Consider the following 22,832-nt stretch of genomic DNA (forward strand, 5'->3'; position numbering starts at 1 on the left):
ATCCTCTAGGAAAGACTTAGAGCGGCCTCTGCTTAGCAGAAAGTTTTCTTTCCTGTTAGTGTTACATCTGGGAGAGCCGTGCCTCGTCTCTTGCTTGTAATTACATCGGTAGAGTGTCTTGGGAGAAGGTTAAATAGTCTTTTGTATATCAAATAAAGCCAGTGAACTTCACTGAAATCATTTATTGAAAACAGTCCTGATTATCTGTATATACTGCTGTGTGGTATTTTAAAAGAACATCTTAAAGGGAAACGTGGAATTGTTTAAGGCCTCTAAAGACTATAGTGCAGAGGCTATGCAGCAAATGCCTTTATAATCTAGGATCTGAAGTAGGCTTTGAATCCAATTGTGTTTTTCACTGTTGTAAAACATGAGAGATTTTGATACAGTAACTCGGATTCGATTCAGAACTTTCTTATTAACTGTTCTTCATGCACATCAAATTTTAGAGACTGAGCTAAAGGGCTCTGCACATCAAGGATGGAACTGACTCAAGGACAGAGCTATTAAGGTGTGTAATAATCAAGAGAGGAGAATTAATTGTCTTTAATTTGGCATAAATCCCAGGGACCATAACTTAGGTTATTAGGGATTCAGGGCCTATTTCCAATTAGTTATACCCAAGCATGCTTGCATATCCAACGTCGGGAGTCTAATCCATGAGTGTGTTAGCACAGCTTTGGTTGACATGCTAATAAAGGACAGCACTGCCTGACCTCTCCGTGTGTGGTCACTGCCAGACAGTGTTTGCCCAGCAGTAAATCAAACCATGCTATTGCTTTATCGTTTCTGACACCTCACAGTGAGCAGCTCGGTGCGTGTCAGCTGCTCAGGCAGTCTGTGCAGACAAAATCACCTGGGCCATGCTGGAGCGGGTCAGAGAGGCTGCTGTGGCTTTTACATGCTTTTTTAGTCTTTGAGCTTCCTTCTAAGACATCTGCTCCAGCAAAACCAGGGTGTCTGCCCTTTAGGTGTATGAAATGTAAATAGTGCAATTGTTATCTGTACCGGAAAATCTGGTTTAACCTGAGCTGGGTTATAGAAAGATGTGGCAGCGGTTTCCTGAGCTGGCAGTGGCAGCAAAAGCACATACTGCGACTGCGTGGCTCCGAGTGCAACACCTCCGTGCTGAAAACGTGGGAAAGTATGAGGGACTGCTCGGCCATGGCCAGCCAGCTCCCCCTGCACGTCCCTGCAGCGCAGGGCAGAGCTGCTGCATCCCATCCAGGGCAGGGCCGGCTACTGCATACACACCAGGGAATGGGAAACACAGCAACATCACCCTTACTGCAAAGCTCTCAGTGTAACCATCTGCGGGGTTCAAGGAAATGTGGACCTGGAGAGTCCTGTTGAACTTGGAAGCTCCTGTAAGCCAGCCTGTGTGTACCTTGCATCAAAGCACCAAATGAGTGCTGACAGAAGAGTTGTAGCCATGTGTGTATGTGAGGGGCAAGGGAGACAAGCCAATTTATGCACTCAATTCCCCTGTAATCGTTTTCAGAGACCTGCAACCCCATGGAGCTTTACCCCCTGTCTGTCAAATGCTGCCTGCCAGTCAGTCAGGAATGAAACAATACTTGGACAGGGCAAGAGCACAATCTCCCTTTATAGCTGTTCTCAATTCTGTTTATCCTGAACCTTGACTTTATTGCAGGAGTAGATCCAGGAAAGTCCACGGTGGCTACCTCCTCCCCACCTCCTTCTGTGATTTCCCATTTGGAAAAGAATAAGAATTAAGGAAACCTCAACAGCTACCGTGGAGAATGCTCCTTCCAGCCACTAGTTAGTGGAGCTAGTGCAGGGATCTTACCAAAGAAAGCCAGACTTACATTTCAGGGAAAAAATAGTAGATTGTCCTTAAGACTTCAAGGCCAACAATCCTCCCATTTTCAAGACAGGGACAAACCTTTTTAAAGCTTTCCTTAATTTAATTTTCCAGCACAGTGAAACTGAAGCTTGCCAAATCCAGGTGTCTGTTTAGCTTTCTTGGTCTGTTTCTGGCAGATGTAATATTTTGGGGGGAAAGGTAGGGACCATAGTTAGAAAGAACACACCCTTCCACCTGGGAAGTAAAAGTCCCATGCCACCGAACTGTTTGCCAGGGAAAAGGGGTGGGGAAACCCATAATTTGTGTAGTAGTCATTTGATAAAATGAACCTTTGACTAACAACAAATATGTCTGAAGTTAGGAAATGCATTTTCCGTGAACAGCAAAGGAATTTCAGCTGATTTCCTGTATTTGGTTATATTAAGATGAGTACCATAGGAGGCAAAAGATGCCATTTTTTTTATCCACTTGATCGTGATGTGGTTTCACTGCCAGCTTTCCATTTATCTGTTGCATGCTCTTTAATTCATGAGGACCTGCACTGGGGATTTGTTTAAAGCCTTGGCTGAAATTATCAGCCACTCCTTTTATTGCACATCTTTCTGAAAAGATGGGTGTTGTGGCAAAGCAGTAAATAGGATATTGAGCCTCTGCAACACTTGCTATCTGTAAAAAGAAGAGTATGTCCTCTGTTAAACTCTGAGCAATTACATCATCCCAGCATTAAAAACCATCACTTGTCTGGCAACAATATCTCACTTGTGTTTGCATGTAGGCACTGGCTTGCTGTGGGTCTTTGGCTGGGGGCCTTTCTACATCCTTCTGTCTCTGAAGGACTGTTAAGGTAACCAGAGTCTCCATCTAAAGTGATGTTGGAGCCAGTGCAATTAATGGGTCTTCTAGAAAGTGATGGCTTAACATAAGACATAAAACAAATAGTAAGAGGATGTATCTGTCCCTGGCTCTGGTCAAGTCTTGCTGTGTTTTCCCCTCTATAAAAAAATCACTCCCCCACCAAGTAAATAAAGTTAGTTACTCGCTATCTCAAGATGCTTTCTGTGATAGAGTGTTTTAAAACTTGTGAATGGAAAGCAGTGATTTGCCGTGTCACTGATCTGTCTGGTGTTCAGATTAAATTAAAGCCATTCTTACAGTTCTCCAGTGATTTTGGTTCCAGCAGACTCTGTATGCCTGAGCTGGCTGCAGTAGAACAAGGGCACTGAAACTTCACATTTATTGTTTCATTTGAAAATAGAATTTCTCTGAAAAAAAGGTACATGTGAAACTTTCACAGACACAGAGCTACCTGATGTCAATATGTGAATATTTTCTGAAGTTTTTTAAAGGTTATTTTCTTTCTGAATACTGTAAAGAAATAATGCCTTGGACTATAACTTGTGTTTTACTGCATTGGCCTTTACTGGGTCTGGTTCTATGTACTGTTTTTGGTAACTATTAAAAATATTTTTATATGATTTCTGAGCATTTGCTCAAAACACAGTTTGCTACAATTAAGGAAATGGCAGACACAGCCACATGCATCAGATTTAATTGATAGTGGCAGGAAGGGACTGTGCTGGAGAAAAAGGCATAGAGTGAGGGAAAAGACAGTACGGGGAGGTAGAAGAGCAGGCTGATGAGCACCAGGACTGGTGTTTTTCAGCTGTTGCTGCAGAGAAGCCTTGTTTTTATAAGAATTGTGTTCATCCTCCTTTCCCACACCCACACACCTTGATTGCAGGCTTTGGGATTCAAACTCTCACGGCATCACAGAGCAGCTCCATCCCATAGCTTGGCAGTTTTGGGGGTTGACTCCAAAATTTTCAGTTTAGTCTTTGAGGTGAGAGAACAAAACGGTGTTTCAGGGGGACATTCTGTGGGGGCAGGGGGATTCCTTGTTTTCCTTTAGAAGCACTGGCTGGTTGGGAATGCCAGAAATAGAACATTTTTGTGCTTTTTTTAACAACTCTCCAGCTCCTCCCCAATACGAATTTTAAGTTTCAATTTCCAAGCTTGGGCAGCTTTCCAGCCGCTCTGCCCCCAGCCTTGTAGGGATTGTTGTGACCCAAGTGCAGGACCTGGCAGTTGGCCTTGTTGATCCTCATACTGTTGTCCTTGGCCCAGCAATCCAGCATGTCCAGATCCCTCTGCAAAGCCTTTCTACCCTCCAGCAGATTGACACTCCTGCCCACCTTGGTGGGGTCTGCAACCTGACTGAGGGTGCCCTCAATCTCCTCATTGTTCGCCAACTTTCAGTCACCTGGTACCTCAGGGGTTTTCCTTTGGGGATTTTGGGAAGGCTGAAAGATAAGAGAGAGGTGTTTCTCTCCTTAGAAAGTCAATAGTCATTGCTCATCCATTTTGTATTAATACTTTCCTTTTTCAGTAGCTTAGATGCAAAGAAAGGCAGTGCTTTTTCTTTTCCATATTGGAACAATTGCTGGGGTGGGGGGAGGGAAGGCTTTTTCATTAGAGTATTTTATTAAAACATGCAACCTTTTCGTGTCCCTAATCAAAGTTTTTGCTTGAGACTTGCTGGCCAGTGTGCTTTGACAGGCTGCAATGTTCCCCACAGAAGGAGAAGCCACTGGATTGACAGTGATGCAGACCGGCTGCAGAAGCTAAGCAGAAATCAGATTTTAGCACGATCTACCCCTTTCAGCAGGAGTTAAATGACTGAAAATCTTGCATTCTGGCCTGTGAAGTGGAAATGAACAGATTTAGTATTCCAACTGAGTGGCAACAGGAATGCTTCACTTTAATCTGAAACTCGATGTTAGAAAGCGTGGGAGAGCTCTGCTGTCAGATTAACTCCATTCTCATGCACTTTTTCCTGCACTGAGCTGCAACCAAACATACATGGATCAAAAGTCAAATGCTCCATTAATTTAACCACACGTTGGATTTAATGGCATATGCTAATGCATTATTGATTGCACATCTTAAAAATGAAAATCTCTATGCTAATAACACCTCACATCAGTGCAGGTAGTATGAAAAATGCAGTGGATTAATAAATGACTTGGAATACAAGTAAGAGCTGTTTTTATGCTTTTCCTTGAAAAGACTGAAGTTTTGGGTGTGTTTTAGTGGGAGTGTGTTTATATATTCTGTCACGAGGAAACGTGCAGTAGGAATAATTATGTCGTATTTCCTGTATAAAATATTAAAAAGCAACAGTGGTTTGAAAACAGTTCTAGAGGCAGTTATACTCAACAGCTGGTACCAACAAATGACACAGTCCTGCCTGAAAGCACAGCAGGGTCGTCTTTTATTGTTCCTTTACTATGGAGTCTTAATAGCCGGCTGCAAAACCCTTCTGAATTCATGTGTTTGAAGAACTTTTGTGAGTTCTTTCAATGCATACTTCCAGCTGATGACTCTTTTTTGTAATAGTTTTTGAAAGAGCCTAGCCTTATTTATCAGCTGTTGGATATGACCCACAAAACTCTATTTTTACCTCCTCGAAATTATGCTGTAATTTTGAGGGAGAAAATAAAAAAGTAATTTTTTTTTTTTGCTCGCCCAACAAGGATTTAAAAAGGAGTGCTTGCTTAGGCAGGGGATCTTGCAAATATGATCTGTTTCATTTGTGTGTAAACTCTTCCTCACCCACATTTTTGACATTTCTTGAAGTAGTTTTTGCTGTACCCTGAACCCTTAAATGACTTTCAATGCCATGCAGTCTAAGCCCGTTTTGGTACTTCACTAGCATGAGTGACTAGTTTCTCTGGTCTCTCAGGAAAATGCTTGGGTTTATGTGTTCTTTGCTTTGAGTTGTGTGTTGCTTTATGCTCATGGAAGAGCAGTGGGCTTGGATTTGCAGCAGGAGGTCCTGGGTGTTCCTCACATCTTGAGGCTTTGTATCACACTTCCAGCCACTCTGTGAGGCTGGGTCATCAGCTTGGAGAGGCTTCCCCTGTGGCATAGAGCTTGTTTAACCTGAGCAGATAAGATTCTGGTATAATCTTCCTTCCTGACTTTTTTAATTCTTTTAGATATATGCGGTCTCAGTCTTAGAAAAACTTGAGTTCAGGACCAAGGCTGCAAATGTGACTGTCATTATGAGGAAGCCAGAATGGAGAGCCAGAAGAGGTAGTAGCCAGGGTGACAGAAGGATGTTGTGGTAGTAGGGATTTCATCAATGCCATCTCTGACTGTTGCAATCTAATCTGATAAAGGTGTAAATAATTGTTTTCTTCCAGGATGAGTTAAGGTCTCTTGGTTGGTAGCAGACTCCACAGTTAACACATACAGAGCAGAAGTTGTTATTACTTAGGAAGATCCCTAAACTAAGAACTGAAACAGTGGGTTGCGGATTACATACCTTTAATTTGGTCAGGTTTATGACTGAATACTTACTTCTGCTCTGAGTCAGCTTCAGTAGCTGTTAGTCACCCTGGTGTTGCCTCTGTCGAGCACGAGGTTATCTGTGAAGGAGAGGAACTGCCTGTTCCCCACTGAAGCTGTGGCTAGGCTCAGTCGTCTCAGCAGATCTTGCAATGTTTGTGAAGACCCCGAATCAGAGGAGTGCAAGGCCATGGTAGTGGATGGAACTTTATCCCCAGAGGCTCCTTTCTCATGCCTTCCCTTGGGCTGTGCTTAAGGGACAGCGGTGCTGGAGAGTGACAGCTTGCCTCACCAGAGCCTGTAGAGCTGAGGCTTTGTATTGTGTCCCAGCCTAAATCTAGACTGGATTAGCTACCCCATGAGAAGCTCACAGGTAGCTGTGGCTGATATGTGACTATGTCTGGTGTATCCTGGAAGGCTTTGGTAGTGGCATGCTGCAGTGCTTCTCAAAGGGAAGGAGGAAGTATTTCCTAATGGAAATCTCCTAATTTTCTGCATCCGTGGCATCATCTTTGGTCCCAGCCAGTTCCTTGGGCCAGATCAAGAGGCATCATGAGGCCCGTAGGAAAGTTGTTTGGGTGACAGCAGCATCTCTAAGGACTGGGAGAAACAATTTGTTTCATGCCATTGGGATGCAGTGTCCCCTCGAACTTGGAGCACCAAGGTTGCCCCTGGGTGGGAGGGAGCACTGGGTACCAGTGCATGGCAGATGCAGGGTGCTCAGCCCTGGGAGGTGACAGGTTGCTGCAGTGACAGTGTGTTACCTTGTCACCATGCCTGTGGGAGCATGGAGAGAAGCAGCACAGGGACTTGGCAGGAGCACAGCCTGATTCCTCATCAGAGTGAGCTGGGAGGCACTGCTTTGTCTTGCTTACTCCCGGGAACACTCGCCTCTGCAAAGCCATCCTGCTCCTCTCTGAGGTACACAGGTGCTTGGGAATGACCAGCTACACTACTGAGAAGGTGTCAGGGCTTGTAGATGGAGATAATTGCTGTCCAGCCATGAAAGGACAATGTTTAGCAGCGCCCTTTGGGCTCTTGAAGAGTAGCCCTGTCTCCATCAGGTGTTTTTTGGACTCATAACCTCCAGAACAAGCAGGTCCCCTGAACTCCCATGCTGTGAGCCCCTGGAGCAGGAATCTGCCTGACAGTTTATCCTCTTCTGCCATGTCTAGTCTCGTATTTTCTTGAATTTTCCTTACAGTACTTTCTTTGTTTTGAACTGACTCAGATTCTTGCTTTTGTGAACTGTTTTGCTGCTGCTGTGATCTTTCTGAGAGATAGCAAATACTTTGTTTACTGTAAGCTCTTGTGCAGTAATTCATGTGGTTACACCGTGACACAGAGAAGTCCTTCTGGAGCTCGTTTCCACACCCACCCATTCATCTGCACCCTTCTCCCCATTTTCAGTAGACGGCTTCAGCATGTCACGTTGGCATGATGTCATACAAAGCCAGCAGATTTGTCATTAAAAACCCTGTCATCAATAGATGAATGTTTGTATTTTCTGCCTGCCTGAAACTGTTTTATACTTACTAAACCGGTAATTAAGAGTTTGCTGCCTTTGAAACAGGTTGGTTTCGCTGCCCCACCTTTTCCTGGGGCAATTGCAAGGCAGTGCCAGTGTCGACAGGGGTATTCATTATCCTCCAGGAGAGTTGGCTCCGGCAGGGAGCACACACCAGTGCGCTCCTCCCGCCCAACACTGGGCAGCCTTTGGAGACCGTGAATTTGGATAATATTTGCGGTGCACCTCTTGGGGGACTTTTGTAAGAAGGAGGATGTGGAAAGAGAGCATCGCCTCAAAATGGCTGATAAAATAAATGCTCATTGTGCAGCTTCAGTTGAACCCGGACAGAACGATGTCAGGGTTTGCTTATCGTGTAAAGCGATGCCGTCCTTCTGGGCCGCCGGATTGCTTGACTGCTTTTGATTGTCTTGCAGTAATTGAATAGCCATGCTGGGTAACCTGTGCTGAAGGAATCAGAGCTGTTTATTCAGCAAACAGATGTCCTGCTTTGTAGTGTGCTTGCAACGTTACTGGCTTGCATCTTTCATTAGTTAATATTGCCGACTACCCAGGCTGTTGTCCTTGCACTGATAATTTTGCGTTTGCTAATGTGTTTCAGTGTCTCAGAGGGAGATTTAGAAGCTTGTAAAATTTGCAGAGTAATTCCATTGATCCACCAAATATGAGTCTGGCAGTAGACAAGGGTTACCCCTGCAGCTTCCTGTGTTACAGTGCATCAGACCACTGCCTCTGAGCAGGATCTGTTCGGTGATGTGAACTGGGTGAGATTCCAGCCTGCCACACCGAGTGACTGTGGAACATGTGAAATAGCTTTTGGTTTGTGTATCCTGCTCCTGTGCAATGCTGACCACAGTCAAACACATTTATCAGAGATCTCTCTGCCCTCAATCCATTTCCTGACTTGTCCCTTGCACCACACACTCCTGAGTGATTTCAGATAGCTGGCAGAATTGAAAACAAAGCAGCTTTGTGTTTTAATCATCCCTCCAAGACCCTAAAATGGATGTTGGGCTGGAAGTTCCTCAGCTGATGTGGGCTGGCGGCAGCCAGTAGCCCAGATAAGCCCTTTCCAGCCCTATGTGGGGATAAGGCCAAATATCTCACTTGAAATGAGCTGAGAACACCCCTTCCAGTGGGGCAGTGGGTTTGATAGATTGTAAGAGATTTAACCTCACAACTGTAGCTGTAATACATGGAAAAACTGCTTTTTGCTATTTCCAAATTACATTTGGTATCATTTTTTTTCTCTCCCTCCTCAGTCTGAGCAATTGCACTCATGATAGTAAGCAGGCCTGGCTTTTATAGGAAGAAGAATGTGACAAATAACTCCCATAAATGTGTTTACAGTTTGCACTATCATTTCTAAAATACCATTTCCTGTGTTGACACAGAGCAAATTCACAGTGTTAGGGGGAAGGTTTACAGGTGCCGTGTCAGGATATGACCCCCAAAACACAATTGCTTGGCTGCAGGAGCAGTGAGTGCTGCACAGTTGTGCTGGTAGGAACCTGATATGCAACTTTTCTGTTCTGTGAGAGATTACAACTTTTGAGCAAAATCCTGGGGGTAAATCCTGCAGGATTCGGCTGTCAACAGCTGTGCTCACCACAGACTCCTCTGCAGGCCTTTTTTGTAAGCAGCTGTTATCCACACACCATTCCATGCTGGGGCTGATCCGTGCTTCTTGTAAGACGTAAATTGCAACTGCCTCCATGTCCCTTATCATCACCTGATATTTGGAGAGCTGCAGAAAATAAGGACACACCAAGGGGTATGTGTCCCACGGCAGCATCCTCAAGAAAGGTAGTTTTCTGGGGAGCTGGAAATCAAGCCGTGTAATTGCAGCTGCTCTGAAGGAGGTCTCAGCTGCAGTTTGGCGCTGTGGGAAAGGTTTCTTACCTTAGCTTTTCCCTTAAAGATAGGGAAATGTGTGGCACAAAAGAGCTGTATGAGAGCAGGGGTTAGATTTCTGTCACCTCAGAAAGATTAGCAAAGGGAGCTGTCAAGTGAGCAGGAGATATCCTCTGCCCATGCTGTCACACTAGATGCCAGAGGGACATTCCTGGCTCCTTGGTGACTGCTGCTAGCAAGACCTCAGCCTGATTGTGGATTTTCCAAGTTTCAGTCTGTAACTGCAAAAACCCATTTGTTTGTTTTTTCTCTCTTGCTGTTTCCCTCTTCTTTCCTCCTGCTTCTCTCCTCTTTTCCTGCTTTCCTCTCTGTCATTTCAACCATTGGTGCTGTAGTCCATGGAGGGGATTAGAGCTTTCAGTGCCTGAAAAATTGCTGTTGTGCCTAGATATTGCTTGCTCTAACCTAGTACCTGCCTTCTGAAAGTCCCTGAAACCAAGAAAGAAAAACTGGTTTGGATGGTATGCACTTGAAAGCAGATTCATAGCCTGTTTTAATGTGCATTGAAGGCACTACTGGCTCTCCTTGAATAAAACCAAGTGCTGACAAACTCATTTTCTAGAATATGAGTATCCACGTATTGGCCAGAATAGGGATTTGGCTATTACCGACAAGCTCCGTGTGCAGACAAGTTAGTACAGCTAACAAGGGCTGAAAGGAGACATGACTGAGCCTCATAATTAGACCTAGATTAGACTTTTGCCTGAGGGGAAGGCAAGGCAAGAACAGCTCTGAACTCCTAACGTCGCCTGTAGTGTTTGAACACAGAGACATCCCTGGCCCTCCCAGTGAAGTCAGCAGCGCCAAGCCGGGCTGGAGCCAAGCCCCGTTATCTCTGCAGGAGTGTTGCTGGCAGGACAGGCGTGGGCTTGTTCTGGGCTGTGCTCTGCGGTGTGACCAGCTCAGGTGTGACCAGCTCAGGTTTTCTCCAAAGCCACTCTTTTCCAGGAGGGTTTTGGGGGGCTGCCAGAGCCATACAGTACGGGGGAGATCTAAAGTAGTTGAGGTTCCCCATCTTGTGATGGTACAGGCACCTGAGGCTCTTAGACCACCTCTGGAGAAGGTGCTTGTCCTCCCCATGAGCTGACCTTGTGCCAGTGCACGTCCCCTGAACTACCCCAGAACTAACACGAGGTGAACTCTGAGTTGTCTGAGGTGTCCTCTGAGTTGTCTGAGGTGTCGTCAAAGACCGGCTGTCAGATTTCCCCTGGCGTCTCATCTCACACTGCTGCGAGCTTGGACTGCTGCTCTTAAACACCAGTGCTGCCTCCACGTTTGATTGACAGGGGATCAAGCAAGTCTTTGCCACCTGTGTGCTGTGGTAGATGCAACGCATGCCAGTGCTGCTTGCTGGAGTTTTGGTGGTTTCAAGCTCCAGGCATGCGTGAAAACTGTGCTGTCCCGGTACCAGCGCTAGCCCAGGGGACCTGCTGTGTCTCTGATTCCAAAGGATGCATTATATCTATACTATCATCATTTGCCACAATAGTTTTGGGGCTTTTGTGCAGTTAAGAGGGAGAAGATCACATGAACCTTGCATGCCTACGCGTGCTTGTCTGAGTCCAGCTCAGTGTGGGGTCTGGGTACTGAGGGTGATCAGGTGGTGGTAACCTTCTGTTCAGGTGTTGAGTGCCCAGCGTTCTCAGCTGGGCTCCCTAATGGTTTGGACCTGCAGGGGGTGGATGGTATTGGAGCAGCACTTTATGTAACCTCGGAGTCCAGAAAAGGCTTGAGCTAAGAGTTCTAGTTCAGCAGAGGTAGCTTTGCTGCTGGGTGTTTGTAATCAGCGTCTCTGTTGTACTCAGTGAAGCCAAGGTTAGATCGTGTAATTCCTGCTGGTCTGTGACTCATCACAAGCTGCTAATTTTGACTGAACAGTCACTTCAGTGCAGCAGGCACTGTGTACCTGTGGATCAGACACTGTGAAGCACCCTCTGATCTCTCTCATGTCTATGGACCAAGGATCACTGCAGGCAGGAAGAGATTTCTTGCACAAGTGCTGGTCTCAGGTTTTAGCTGTGTGCTAAGCCTCCACACACAGACTTTGGACAGAGTTAACTGGGTGATACTTAGCTCAGTGTGCATTCTTTGTAAAATCTTGTACAAACCAGAAGAGATTGTCAATGGTAATCATGGTGATTAGATTAGATCACTTCGGGGTTTCAGCCTTGCCAGAGTAAACATCTGCTTTCAATACCCTGAATAGCAAGGTGCTACACTTTAGGCAAACTTGGCCTCAGTCCAGGGGACTATCATTGTTCACTGCTTTTCCTATGTGTCTTCCTTTGCTTTTCAGTCTATACCATGTTGTACTTCTGTGTGTACCCTTCTTTTGTTTCTTTTCAGCCATGTAGGAGTATTCATTGTGGTTGCTCAGTATTGAGTGCTTCTGTTGCTTGCTATTGAATGCTGGTGCTGGTGTCATTCCAGTTAAGCTCTGTGTACCTTTTGTCTTTGAAAATCAATGGAGAGCAAATATTAAAAGAACTAGTTTTGTGGTACCTTTCATTTAGAAAAAAAATAATTCCATTTATGTTTACTCATGATGAGAGAGGTTTCTCAGGAGGCCAGTCTGGGACACAAAATACAGTTTGTGCTTTTAATAAACATCAGGAACCTTTTTTCCTGTAGAAAACCTTCAATGCTTCATAGTCCCTCTCATTTAAACAATATTCCCTGGCATGTTTTTGTTTTCAGCAGATGTTGCCTTATGCTACAGAGTCTTGATTTGCAACCAAGTCAAGGGTCTTGAGATCTTAGAGAGAAATATTTAAGATTAGCCACCACAGGCTGTGGTTGTGCTGCAGGTGTGGCAGTACAGGTAGAAGGAAGCACCTGAGGTGGCCTGAGGTACCTTCCTGTGAGGAGTGACGGGTATGGTTCCAGATGTGCAGTGATAGCAAGAAAAATCAGATTGCAGCAAGTTCAGACTTCTCTGGGACTGGGGCAGATGCTGAGGTCTTGTTTGTTTAAACACTGCAGTGAGCTGGGAACCTTGCAGAGTTGGATTTGACAAAGAAGAAGGTTTGCTTAAATTCCCTTAAAACGGGGAAATAAAGAAACATACTGAAAATAATTGAGTTTCTGGTGCTTTAAAAGCTTCTTAATGTTCTTCAAGTTCTTTTTTTCTGCGAAAGTATGTCCTTTTGATTGCAGTTCAGGCTTAGCAGAGTACAGTACATCTTGCCACAGAATGAATAAATGAGCTCAGTTCTGCAGCTGCTATTGAATGACGATGTTGGAGCATGCCTTGGCTTATCAGTGAAGGCTGCCTAATGTATTCCACCCAGCCTACCTGAGCGTGCTCTGCAGCAGCAAACCCAATTAACTGTTTTCCTACCTGCTGTATATGAATGGTTTTAGCAGTTATGGGGGTGCTTCGTTTCAAAGTATTGCAGTAAGACATGCCAGAGCGTGCCCTGGCCATTTCTCGTGCACCACTGTTGCTCTCTACAGCCCAGAAAATGCACCAGGAGCTTGCCACGGCACACTCTGGCCAGGCTGCTCATGAGCAGAGTGTGGCTCACTAGCTTTACATTCATTAGTTTCTAAAAGCCTTCTGAATCAGATTTGGGGGCATGAGGAAGAGATTTACAGTCTATCCTACCAGTGTGACAGAATGTTCCTAGTCAAAAAAAAAAAAAATGATAAAATGGGCCTCTCTGGACCTTTCTAAGGGGTTTTATTGTTTAGTTGTGTTGTGTTTCAAGATGCCTCAAACTGTTTGGCTTTGTGTTTGTCTGTTATCTTCAACTCGGTCCTCCCACAAAAAGGCAAATACCTGCTTTTACTGAATTATTAACAACAATAGATGGAGCTTACGTATCAATGAAAATTATGGACCTTTCCCAAGGCAATTGATTTAAATGGAGTTAAATTTAGTGGAAGCTTCTATTGGTGTAATGAATGCTCATTATAGAGCCTAATGTGCTCTGAGGGCTTGATAACCTTCTCAGTAGGGAAGTCAGGCTGCTGTTTTCCAGCAGAGGCACAGATGCTGTGCCGTGGCACTGCTGTCACTGCAACTGCATCCCATCGCTACGCCCCAGTGTTTCTCGTTAACCTTGTGTGTCTTTTTTCCTCCTGCAGAAGACCACCTCCCAGCTGGCTTCCCAACCATTGACATGGGCCCGCAGCTGAAGGTGGTGGAGAAGGCCCGCACAGCCACGATGCTCTGTGCTGCCAGTGGGAACCCTGATCCCGAAATCTCCTGGTTTAAGGACTTCCTGCCCGTCGACACCGCGACTAGCAATGGACGGATCAAGCAACTCCGCTCGGGTAAGGTGGCAAAGCAAGTAAGCCTTCCCAGCCTCCTCGCTCTTCCTCCCTTTTCTCTTTACGCACTGCTGTTATTTTTTTTCCCCTGAAATGCAATTCTAAACCCAAACGTCAATGTGCTTTGAGCTTGTTTCTTTTGCAATGTGAAAACAGTTTTTGGAGCTGATCCTCTCTGGCGGGATATCGTGGCTTCTTAAAAGGAGACATTAGAGTGGACATGCCTTTTGGAACATCACCCGGATTTCTTCTTCAGTAGACTGTGTTGACATTGCCCCAAATCCTTGGTAGGCTCAGACATTTCACTACCAACTCAGTGGGTCTCAGATATTTTTGATAGGAGCACAATGCGAATGAATCAGGATAATGAGATACTGGTTGAGATTTTACAGTCAGTGGTCATAGGCGACTTTACTCCTTCCACAGACTCTGCAAGACAGTGCTCTGCTTTCTGTTGAGATCATTAGCATCCTTGCTGTGGGACACCACAAGAATAAAGAAAAATCCAAAAAGCGGCAATTCTACGGATTTCAAAGGAAGGTGCACACAATTTTGAAATATACCAATTCTTTTAAATTCTTTGGTTTGACAAACCAAATGCTGCCTTTTGAAATACAGACAGTTAGTTCTTGTGGGTGGCTAAAAACGCACTCATTTTAGCAAAGAACTGTTGTTCTTCTGCTGGACTGTTCAGTCTCCCAGGACTGTAAGGCCCATTAGAGAATTAAAGAAAATAAAACATTGCTTTATTCACTAATGAAGTGGAGCTCCCCAGCATGAATTAGAGTGGCTGTTTAACAATGCACAGCACCACTACACAGCAGCTTTAGTCTGGGGGGGGAAAAGCCCCCAGTACCCTACAGAAAGTACAGAAGTGAACAGAGCTGGAACAACTTTGGTCAAATAAGAGACAGACTGCCTTGCCTGGCCATGATGTATCTCTGGGCACTCAAATGTTATTTGTTATGAGTGCTGCTGCTGGGACAACACCATCTTCTTCCTAGCAAGGTGAATGTCTTGACACACCTCCCCATGGCTGGAGCCCTCTGCTTACATCTGACGATGCTTGGATGGTAAGAAGTAGGTTTATACTTGGGGGAGTGGGTAATGAGACATCATTCTCATCAAAAATAGAACCCAACCTGACACTCCTGATCCCACCTTGATGTACCAGTGAGTGCTAATTATACTAATGCATATGTAGCTTATGAAATTTCCCAGTGACCTTTAGCTTATCTCCCCCACAACATGGTTTAATCTTGATCTGTTTGTGCTGAAAGAAAATATCACACTTGTTAATTATTTTGAGAAGCTTTAGGAAGAAGCAATAGGAAAGTGCACATGGGTGTGTTTCACTTCATAGCTGACTAAATCAGCATCAGAAATTACCATAAATGAGCAGCAAGGCAGGCTCTGATGCACTCGCTGTGTGTTCTCCAGCCTCCTTTTCACAGGCACTTGGCTGCCTCTCTACCAGCTGCTTCGCAAGTTTAGTGAGATAGAAAGTTTAAAAACAAACTAGTAAACCCTGTCACAGGGTCCAGGGTTTGATTCCTATTCGCTGTTCTTGAGCAACATCTCAATTGAATATTTCACCTGGGATTCAAACTCTAGAGCTGGCTGCTTGCTGAAGACACAGTAATTACCAAGGGAGGTGTCAAGGGAACCTTTTAGAAATCAATGAGCAGCACACATCCTCAGACTCACAAAAGGAATTGATTAGCTCTCTAATGTAGTAAGGGGAGGTTTCCGCAGTTCAGTGCAAGAGACTTCCAAATATGAGTTTGAAGTTTTGTTTTCAGGGACTTGATGATACAACGCCAAGATTCACCAAGGCTTTGCTCCGCCCTGGCATGAGTGAAGAGCATGAAGTTTACATCTTCTCGTGGGCCAGAGGTTCAACCCTTGCTTGCATTTGTGGCTTTTTCTTGTGTTTGTAGTGGACATAAAGCAGGGCCTGTGCTTTGAAGTACCTGAGTCCCACTGACGTGACTGCAGTCACCCTATGTGAGCACTGTGATGGGTTGGGTAGTTTCTGATTCATTCTGCAAGGTGCTAATTGAGCTCTCCAGCACTACACCATAGTGGGGCAGAGTCGTTTTGTTTTTCAAAGAAAAGAGTGTTTAAATAGATACCTCATTAAATGGGAGAGTTTAATAGTTTGCAAAGTCTCTGCTCCATTAAGATCATATCTTACAGTCAGCCTGGCATATCTGCATGAATGTCAGTTTATACTATCTCAATCTAAATATACGCTCATTTAATTTCATTTAATTAAAACCCAATAAAAGCTAGACAGATGTAATATAGTTAAAATAGCTCCAGCACATTGTGAGCCTAGTATTGTGTATATAATAGAGTGTCTGACCTTCAATGAGTACATAATATATTAGTATTCAGATGTATGAAATAAAGGTCATGAAGGTCAAAGCAGCTTTAGAGTCCGACTTATAGAGGGGGTTGAGGGATGATTTTGTTTTTCAGGCTCCTGGTATGGAATAAATAGCTACAGGTAAAGAAGCAGCATGCTTGGGAGAGGTGCTCTCTTCTGACACTCACAGTTATGTGGGCTGGCAGTGCTTTGGGGGCTGCAGGCAGGTCTTTGAACTTGCATGCAGTCAAATCATGTCCCTAAGGGCGCCCTGAACATCAGTTTTTAGAGTTCCGTTCATCTGTCAAGGTACTAGAGTTTGTGGTTTAAGACATTCAAGCCATCATCTTAGGCTCTTTTAACCCCAGAGGATTGGTGTCTTTGTCAGGAGCAAATGCACAGTTTATAAATCCATCCCTCATTTACTAATTATATCTATATCTGTGTGTATGCATTTTTTTAATTGTACCTTCTGACAGTTAGCATAACTCTTTAAATTCAGAGGGCTTTTTTTAACTCTTTCTCACCAATACATAGATCTTTCCTCCTGAGTAAAGCTGAATTCTTTTTTAAGTCCAGCTCTTGGGTAGTTTTGCCAGTAAATGTTGGGTTTATAGTTCTAGAGATGGGAGCACAAATAAATACAGGGTCTCATCTCCATTATCATAGATCAAGTCAAAAGCAAGGTCTCTGACTCATGCTGGTTGTAGCCAAATTCCCCCTTGCTCATCTTGTTGATACTTCCCACCTCTTGTGGGGAGGTTGCTTTTCTGCAAGTGCAATGACTCAGGACAACTCCCTGTTCTCCCTGAGGGTGCATAGCTTCACTCCCTGCTTCTCAGTCCCTGACACACCATCTAAGGCCAGCCCTGGGCTGAGAAACCTCCCAGCATGCTAACACATTCAAAACCTGTTTGGCTGAACTGATTTTATAACTGTTGAGAGAGACATTGTAGTATTGCAGGTGATACACACATAAGTTCTGGCAGCAAGGGTCAGTGCTGCACCTCTAACCATGTTTTAAAATTAGATAATGATGTGGTGGAAACTCTCCCAGTATAGATCAAATGTGCTGGTGCTTCACTGTTCCTCTGTGAAGATTCTTGGATCACAAGCTCCTGTGGACTTCAAAGCAACTCAGATGGAATTCATATTCTCAGAGCTCTTGAATGTGTCCAGTGAGTTTCATAGCTGAAGAACTGCTCTTCCACCTTGCTCTTCAGAAAACTTATGAACAAAATGTCAAATTAGAGTAACTATTCTGAATGTTAACATACAGATACCTTTGCCATGTAAGGAAACACCAACAATTCAGGAAGCATTGTCTTTCATTTAGTAAAGAACTTGGTGTTACAAAAAGTATCATTCTCCTTTAATCACCATCAATTTACTGAGTTAAGGAACCGTGCCCTAGACCCTAGTGTGGCTTTCAGGCAATTAACTGCAAGGAAAGTATTAAGAGAGTATTCTGCAGATGACTTCAGTCACTCTCTGGAAAAGTGTAGGTGCCTGTAACAAAGAAGCAGTGAGAGCCAGATCACCACATCATCTTGCTGCATTTCTGCTCCCAGAGTTACCAGCAAGTGTTTTCATTTTAGTCTTGATCCTATCAAGTAGAAGCACTACTTATTTGGAAACGGAAGGGATACCCAACATACACAGAACAAACGTGCAGAAAGAGGTGGTGCCTGTCCCTGTGAAGGGGCTGTGGCATCCATGTCCTTCTTCACTGGTGATGCTCAGCAGTCAGTACCCAGCAGAATGTGGTCATCTCCTGGCAAGGAACAGCCTTGAGTCCAGACACCAGATGGGCATCGACCTGGGACAAGGTGTGTAAGGAGGGGGGTTTGGGTAGTATTATCCAAAAGGATCAGGGAACCCACACAAAGATGGATGCTCTCTCAGAAAGGAGAGAGGTGTTGAAGCAATATTGTGGCCAATCAGCTGACAGCTGAAGTTTTGTGTCCTGGAAGAACCAATACTGCAGACCTGGGTCTTGCTACGTGAGGTGCACACAGCGGTCATGGGATCCATTCAGACTCCCTGTGGCAATAGTCAGTGTTTCCTGTAGTGCTTTCACTTCTATGTTAGGAAGTAGCTGAAAGCACTGTCAGAGTTCTCTGGGATTCAGTGTTGCACTGCCCCTGGTGCTCAGCTGCAACCAGCAAGAGCCTTGGTTTCTCTGTTGATATTGGAGTGATTTTTCGGTGGTTTAGGTTCCTACAAGGAAGTGGTATGTTGGTAAGTCTGTGGTAAGTTTGTCATCAGAATGAAGTCCCTTCTTCACCTTCTCCACACTGGGAAATACTGATGCAAATAACCTTGTGGGGTTTTCCTGTGTATCATCTTATGTTTTGCCTTGCTTTGGGTGCCTGACTGTGCTTCCAGTACACAGAGGATGTCAGGCTCAGTGCTCATTCCTGACTGAGGTGAATGTATGGGGTGTTACTCTGTGTCTGTTATCATGAAGGTGAAATAAACTTCCTTATGAGTGTTTCAGACATTTCAAACAGAAGGAATTGGGTTTGAAGTTTGATCTTGGGTGCCCTTTGCATAAAGCAGCCTGGTGGTCACAGGGCACAAGTTGGCCTCAGGAACCATTTGAGTGATGACACCTCCATCACTTGATGGACTCTCTTATGTTGGCACTCTGTGGCCTCTGTGCTGTGATTTTGTACCTCTGAGGGACACCCTGAAAGGTCAAAAACCAGAGATGAATTGTTATGGGATGGAAAGGACATTCCTTCTAGATGAGGAAATTTGAGGTCCAACAGAAAAGCCTTGTACACTCTCTGTAATGGTGTTCTCTGAGTGAAGAGGGAATGTCTTAACTTTGCAAAGGTGAGAGAGACACTGAACACTGTGCTACTAAATACAGCAAGCATCTGTGTTGCTCCCACAGGGGCTGGCTTACATTTGGAAGCCAGGAAGATTGGGATTCAACACATGAAGAAATGAGCTGGCCACACATAACATTTTAGGAAATCTGCTTCAAGTGTGCAGTTGCTTCTAGAACTCTGTGTAGACAACAGCATATTAGAGAAAGTGTTTGGCCTCTACAGGGAGTAGATTTGAAGATTTGCTGCAAATCTTTTCTGTTTTAGGACAGAGCAACAAACCCTGTTTCAGCCAGATGAGAGATAAGTCCTGTTTTCTGCCCCTTGGGCTTGTGCTCAAAGTCATTGCGCTGTTCCCAGGGGAAGTGACACACTGTGGGATGCTTTTCTTAACTGAAAATTGTGGAAGGGATGGGGCAGGGGACACACAATACCCCAGAGGGTGAAGGCCCTAGACCAAAGAGAACAAAAATAATCGCTTGGCAAACTTTCCAAACAGACAAAGAAAAATAACCCTGTTTTCCATGGCTGTGCTATTTCATGCAAGTATCTCTGGGTATAACTGTTCTGTCAAGGGTAGCAGTAGTTACTAAGATAGATAAGTAAGCAGCAGATTTATTATTGCAAGAGTGAGATTACCCACAGCTTCAGTCACTGAAAGATTTTTCCTGATGCTTCAGTCATCTGTGGATAGAAAACATCAGAAAATATAACAAGACATAAAGTTAAAATGGGGTAATGTCATCTTGGCAGAGAAAAATGCTAAAATGAGTAGTTTGAAATGCTATTCCTGCTTCAAAAAAGGACTCTGCCTAAAGGAAGGGTAGTTAGGAAAGAAAAAGAATAAGTATAAATATTGTAAATTACTTTTTAAGAGGCAAGTTAAATGTGCTTAAAATATACCTTCTTTGTATTTACAGAAATTCTTTTCTGTCTTTCTTTCCCATTGGGTGATCATTGTTGTGGATAATGGAATGAGCTGTAAATCTGAGATACACGACACTCTTGTATGCATACTGGTATTTATTAATCAATACACTGAACATGATTTGACACACTGTGTCCTGTTTAACCCTGTTTTTCTGTCTGTTTAAACTCCTCAGTTTTCTTTGGTAAGTGCTTGGTATTCAGATCCTACAAATCTGCATAAAACCAACACATACCATGAACTGCCTACAGATTCAATCTGCATGAATCTCTCCCTTATACTAACAGCCTTCATATGTGCAAATTAAGACCAAGGGGACAAAAGTGGGGATTAGAAGGGTTCCCTGCAAATTTACCCAGCTGGAGCTTCTCCATCATGCTTTGGTATTGATTGTACCCTGAACTCCAGACAGTGACCAGTGGATCCTCCACTTGCTAAATACAGTGACCTCATAAAATGAACCTTTATAGATTGTTGCAGCAGGATAATTTAATCTCACTCCCAGAGAAGCCCTCCTTATAAGATACTCTTCATTACAGCATGTAAAATTATCTTCAGTGCCTTATAAAGAGGGTAGGGATTCCTTTCTCCAGCTAACATCCAAATTAGGCAGGAACAGCAGAGGTCTGGCTAGCATGCCACTGTTACATTACCAGAAACTACTGCATTTCGAAATATTTCTGTATGGAAAGTTAATTCTGCGTGACACCAATTTCTTTGCCAGAGGGAACTTGATGCAAGGGTTATGGGAATGTGGAGAACGATTCAAAACTGATTTATTACACTCTCCCCTTAGTTTAATGTCTTTAAGTGAGCAGATTTTGTCCCACTGGTCATTCTAACCTCAAAGCAAAATTGCACTTAGTGCCCGCAGCCATGCGCTTTCCACCCCTCCTGCCCAGCACAGTCACGGTCACACAGCCCCCAGGACACACCCTCCTTGCTCTGTATGAGGAATGAAGGGGCACTGCACCATCTTCCCAAAGTGTCCTCCATCTCAGCTGCTTGAACAGTGGTGGGGGTGAATGCAAGTGGTGAGGCCAGCCAGCAACACCACCTGGGCAGCTCAGTTCGGCCCCTGATCGTGAGGGTGGGGCTTTAATGGCAGGATGCAGGGCTGGATGCTGCACTCCTGGAAGCGATGAGCTTTACTAACCTCCTGAGAGTGTCACTCTGACTTTTATTGCACATCAGTTTCTTTTTGTTTATTCCTGTCGCGCTAATACAAATTCTAGCTTTAAAAAAAAAACAAACTTTCTGCTTTTTAGTTATAATTTTCTTCCTTTCCTCTTTGTACTAATGCTTCTCTCTAATCTTATTTGCATTCAAATTACCTCACCAGGTGGTACACCGATCAGAGGTAAGAATGCTGAAATGTGCCTCCAGTTGTCACGTCACTCCATCTCCTGTCTGCCTTGTCCCTTCTCCTCCGGTGTTTCTCATCTCCAGCTTTTACTCTCAGCCCTAACTCTGCCAGCGCTCTCGCTCATCTGCACTCTCCCACTAGTGTGTTTATTTTGGTTGGGTTTTAGCGTGATTTCTTGTAGACTCATCCATCGCAATTTTGCACTGTTGAAAGGGGGTTATTCAACGGAAAGTTTGCAAAAGCTTGGAAAACGGTCCCAGGCCTCCACCACAGGAGAGTTGACGTCTCCTGCAGCTCCTGCAAGTCTCTGAACTTCCCACGCAGTTGTGGCCTCTGAGGTCTTGTGTCTCGGGGGTTTTAGATGGATTGCTTTGGTGTAAGTGTATGGAGGTAACATTTTCACAAGAGAACAGTCAAATTCTTCTCTGCTGCTGCTGATGGGCATGAAACTCTCATCAGAAGGAGAAAAATTCTTGAAAGGTTGCGCAAATATGACTCTGGGATAAGGAACACCTTTGTTTGTGTTCCTCCTGTTTGTTTTTCAAGTGTACCAACCCTCTAATGTGGTGGCAGGGTGGAGAACCACTGCCCCAGACCCCCCTTTCTGAGCTGGACGTGCCGATGTTGCTTTGCAGCACAAAGATCTGTTTTAAATAGATGAATCAGAAGGACATCTGGCTGTTTAAGCCTTCATTAATTAACCCACTCCTGGTTTGACAGCCCAGCCCAACCTGGTGCACAGTCAGTCCCGGCTACTTTTCACAGCCCGTATGCACCAGTAATGACTTCGCAATTGGAGTGTTGTTTTTTTCTAGCCTGAACACTCAAAGCTGTCTCTTTAGATTAACTTTAGCATGTTAATCAGTGTTATATGCTAAGGCCCCTCTGAATTCTCTTGTGATTTTGGTTACCCCTCTTGATTGACCTCTGGATTTCTCAACAGAATGACTGCTACCTGTAAATCAACATGACCTCGTTTGTTCAGTTTTCCTCCTTCTCCCTTTTCCTCCCCCTTTTCCCTGAATCACTGCTGGAAGTTAATAATCTGACTCTTGGAACTGGTTCTGTTGCTGGGGGTTAATGTTTTCAGCTCCTGTTAAGTGATTTTAGAGTAAATGTGAATTGCCGTTTGGTACGTATTTGCATTAAGTTGCCTCTGTAGCAAATCTGGGTCAGGGAAAAAGACTCTCAAACCTTATTTTTATATGAATGGGCTTATAAATCTGTCATTCCTCCCTTCGGAACGCCGGAGATTGACAGCTGTGATGTTACAAGCTCCTTAAAACTATTTCTTCATCTCCCGTTTCTGCTGCAAATCCGAAAAGGAGATGGCAGATGGAATGCTAACTAGCCGGGTGCTCCGAGCTCCGGCCGAGCGTGCAGCCATCCCAGGGCCTCCCCGCACGCCTGATGACATTAGTGACTCAGCACCAGA

At 44.5% G+C, this 22,832-nt stretch overlaps 1 protein-coding gene across 19 annotated transcripts in view; it reads left to right on the forward strand.

The window, feature by feature from the left end:
* Positions 1 to 22,832, forward strand: part of PTPRF (protein tyrosine phosphatase, receptor type F) — a 287,109-nt gene that overhangs the window by 166,498 nt on the left and 97,779 nt on the right. For 11 of the 19 annotated variants that reach the window (XM_027649309.1, XM_027649322.1, XM_027649312.1 and 8 more), the window contains 2 exons: positions 13,710 to 13,898; positions 21,374 to 21,391. In XM_027649309.1, coding sequence (XP_027505110.1) covers positions 13,710 to 13,898; positions 21,374 to 21,391 — 207 coding nt within the window. The remainder of the gene's footprint in view (positions 1 to 13,709; positions 13,899 to 21,373; positions 21,392 to 22,832) is intronic. The other 8 variants (XM_027649310.1, XM_027649314.1, XM_027649318.1 and 5 more) reach the window with 1 other exon arrangement.

Source organism: Corapipo altera, unplaced genomic scaffold (assembly GCF_003945725.1).
Source record: "Corapipo altera isolate COAL_440 unplaced genomic scaffold, ASM394572v1 112, whole genome shotgun sequence".
Taxonomy (NCBI): domain Eukaryota; kingdom Metazoa; phylum Chordata; class Aves; order Passeriformes; family Pipridae; genus Corapipo; species Corapipo altera.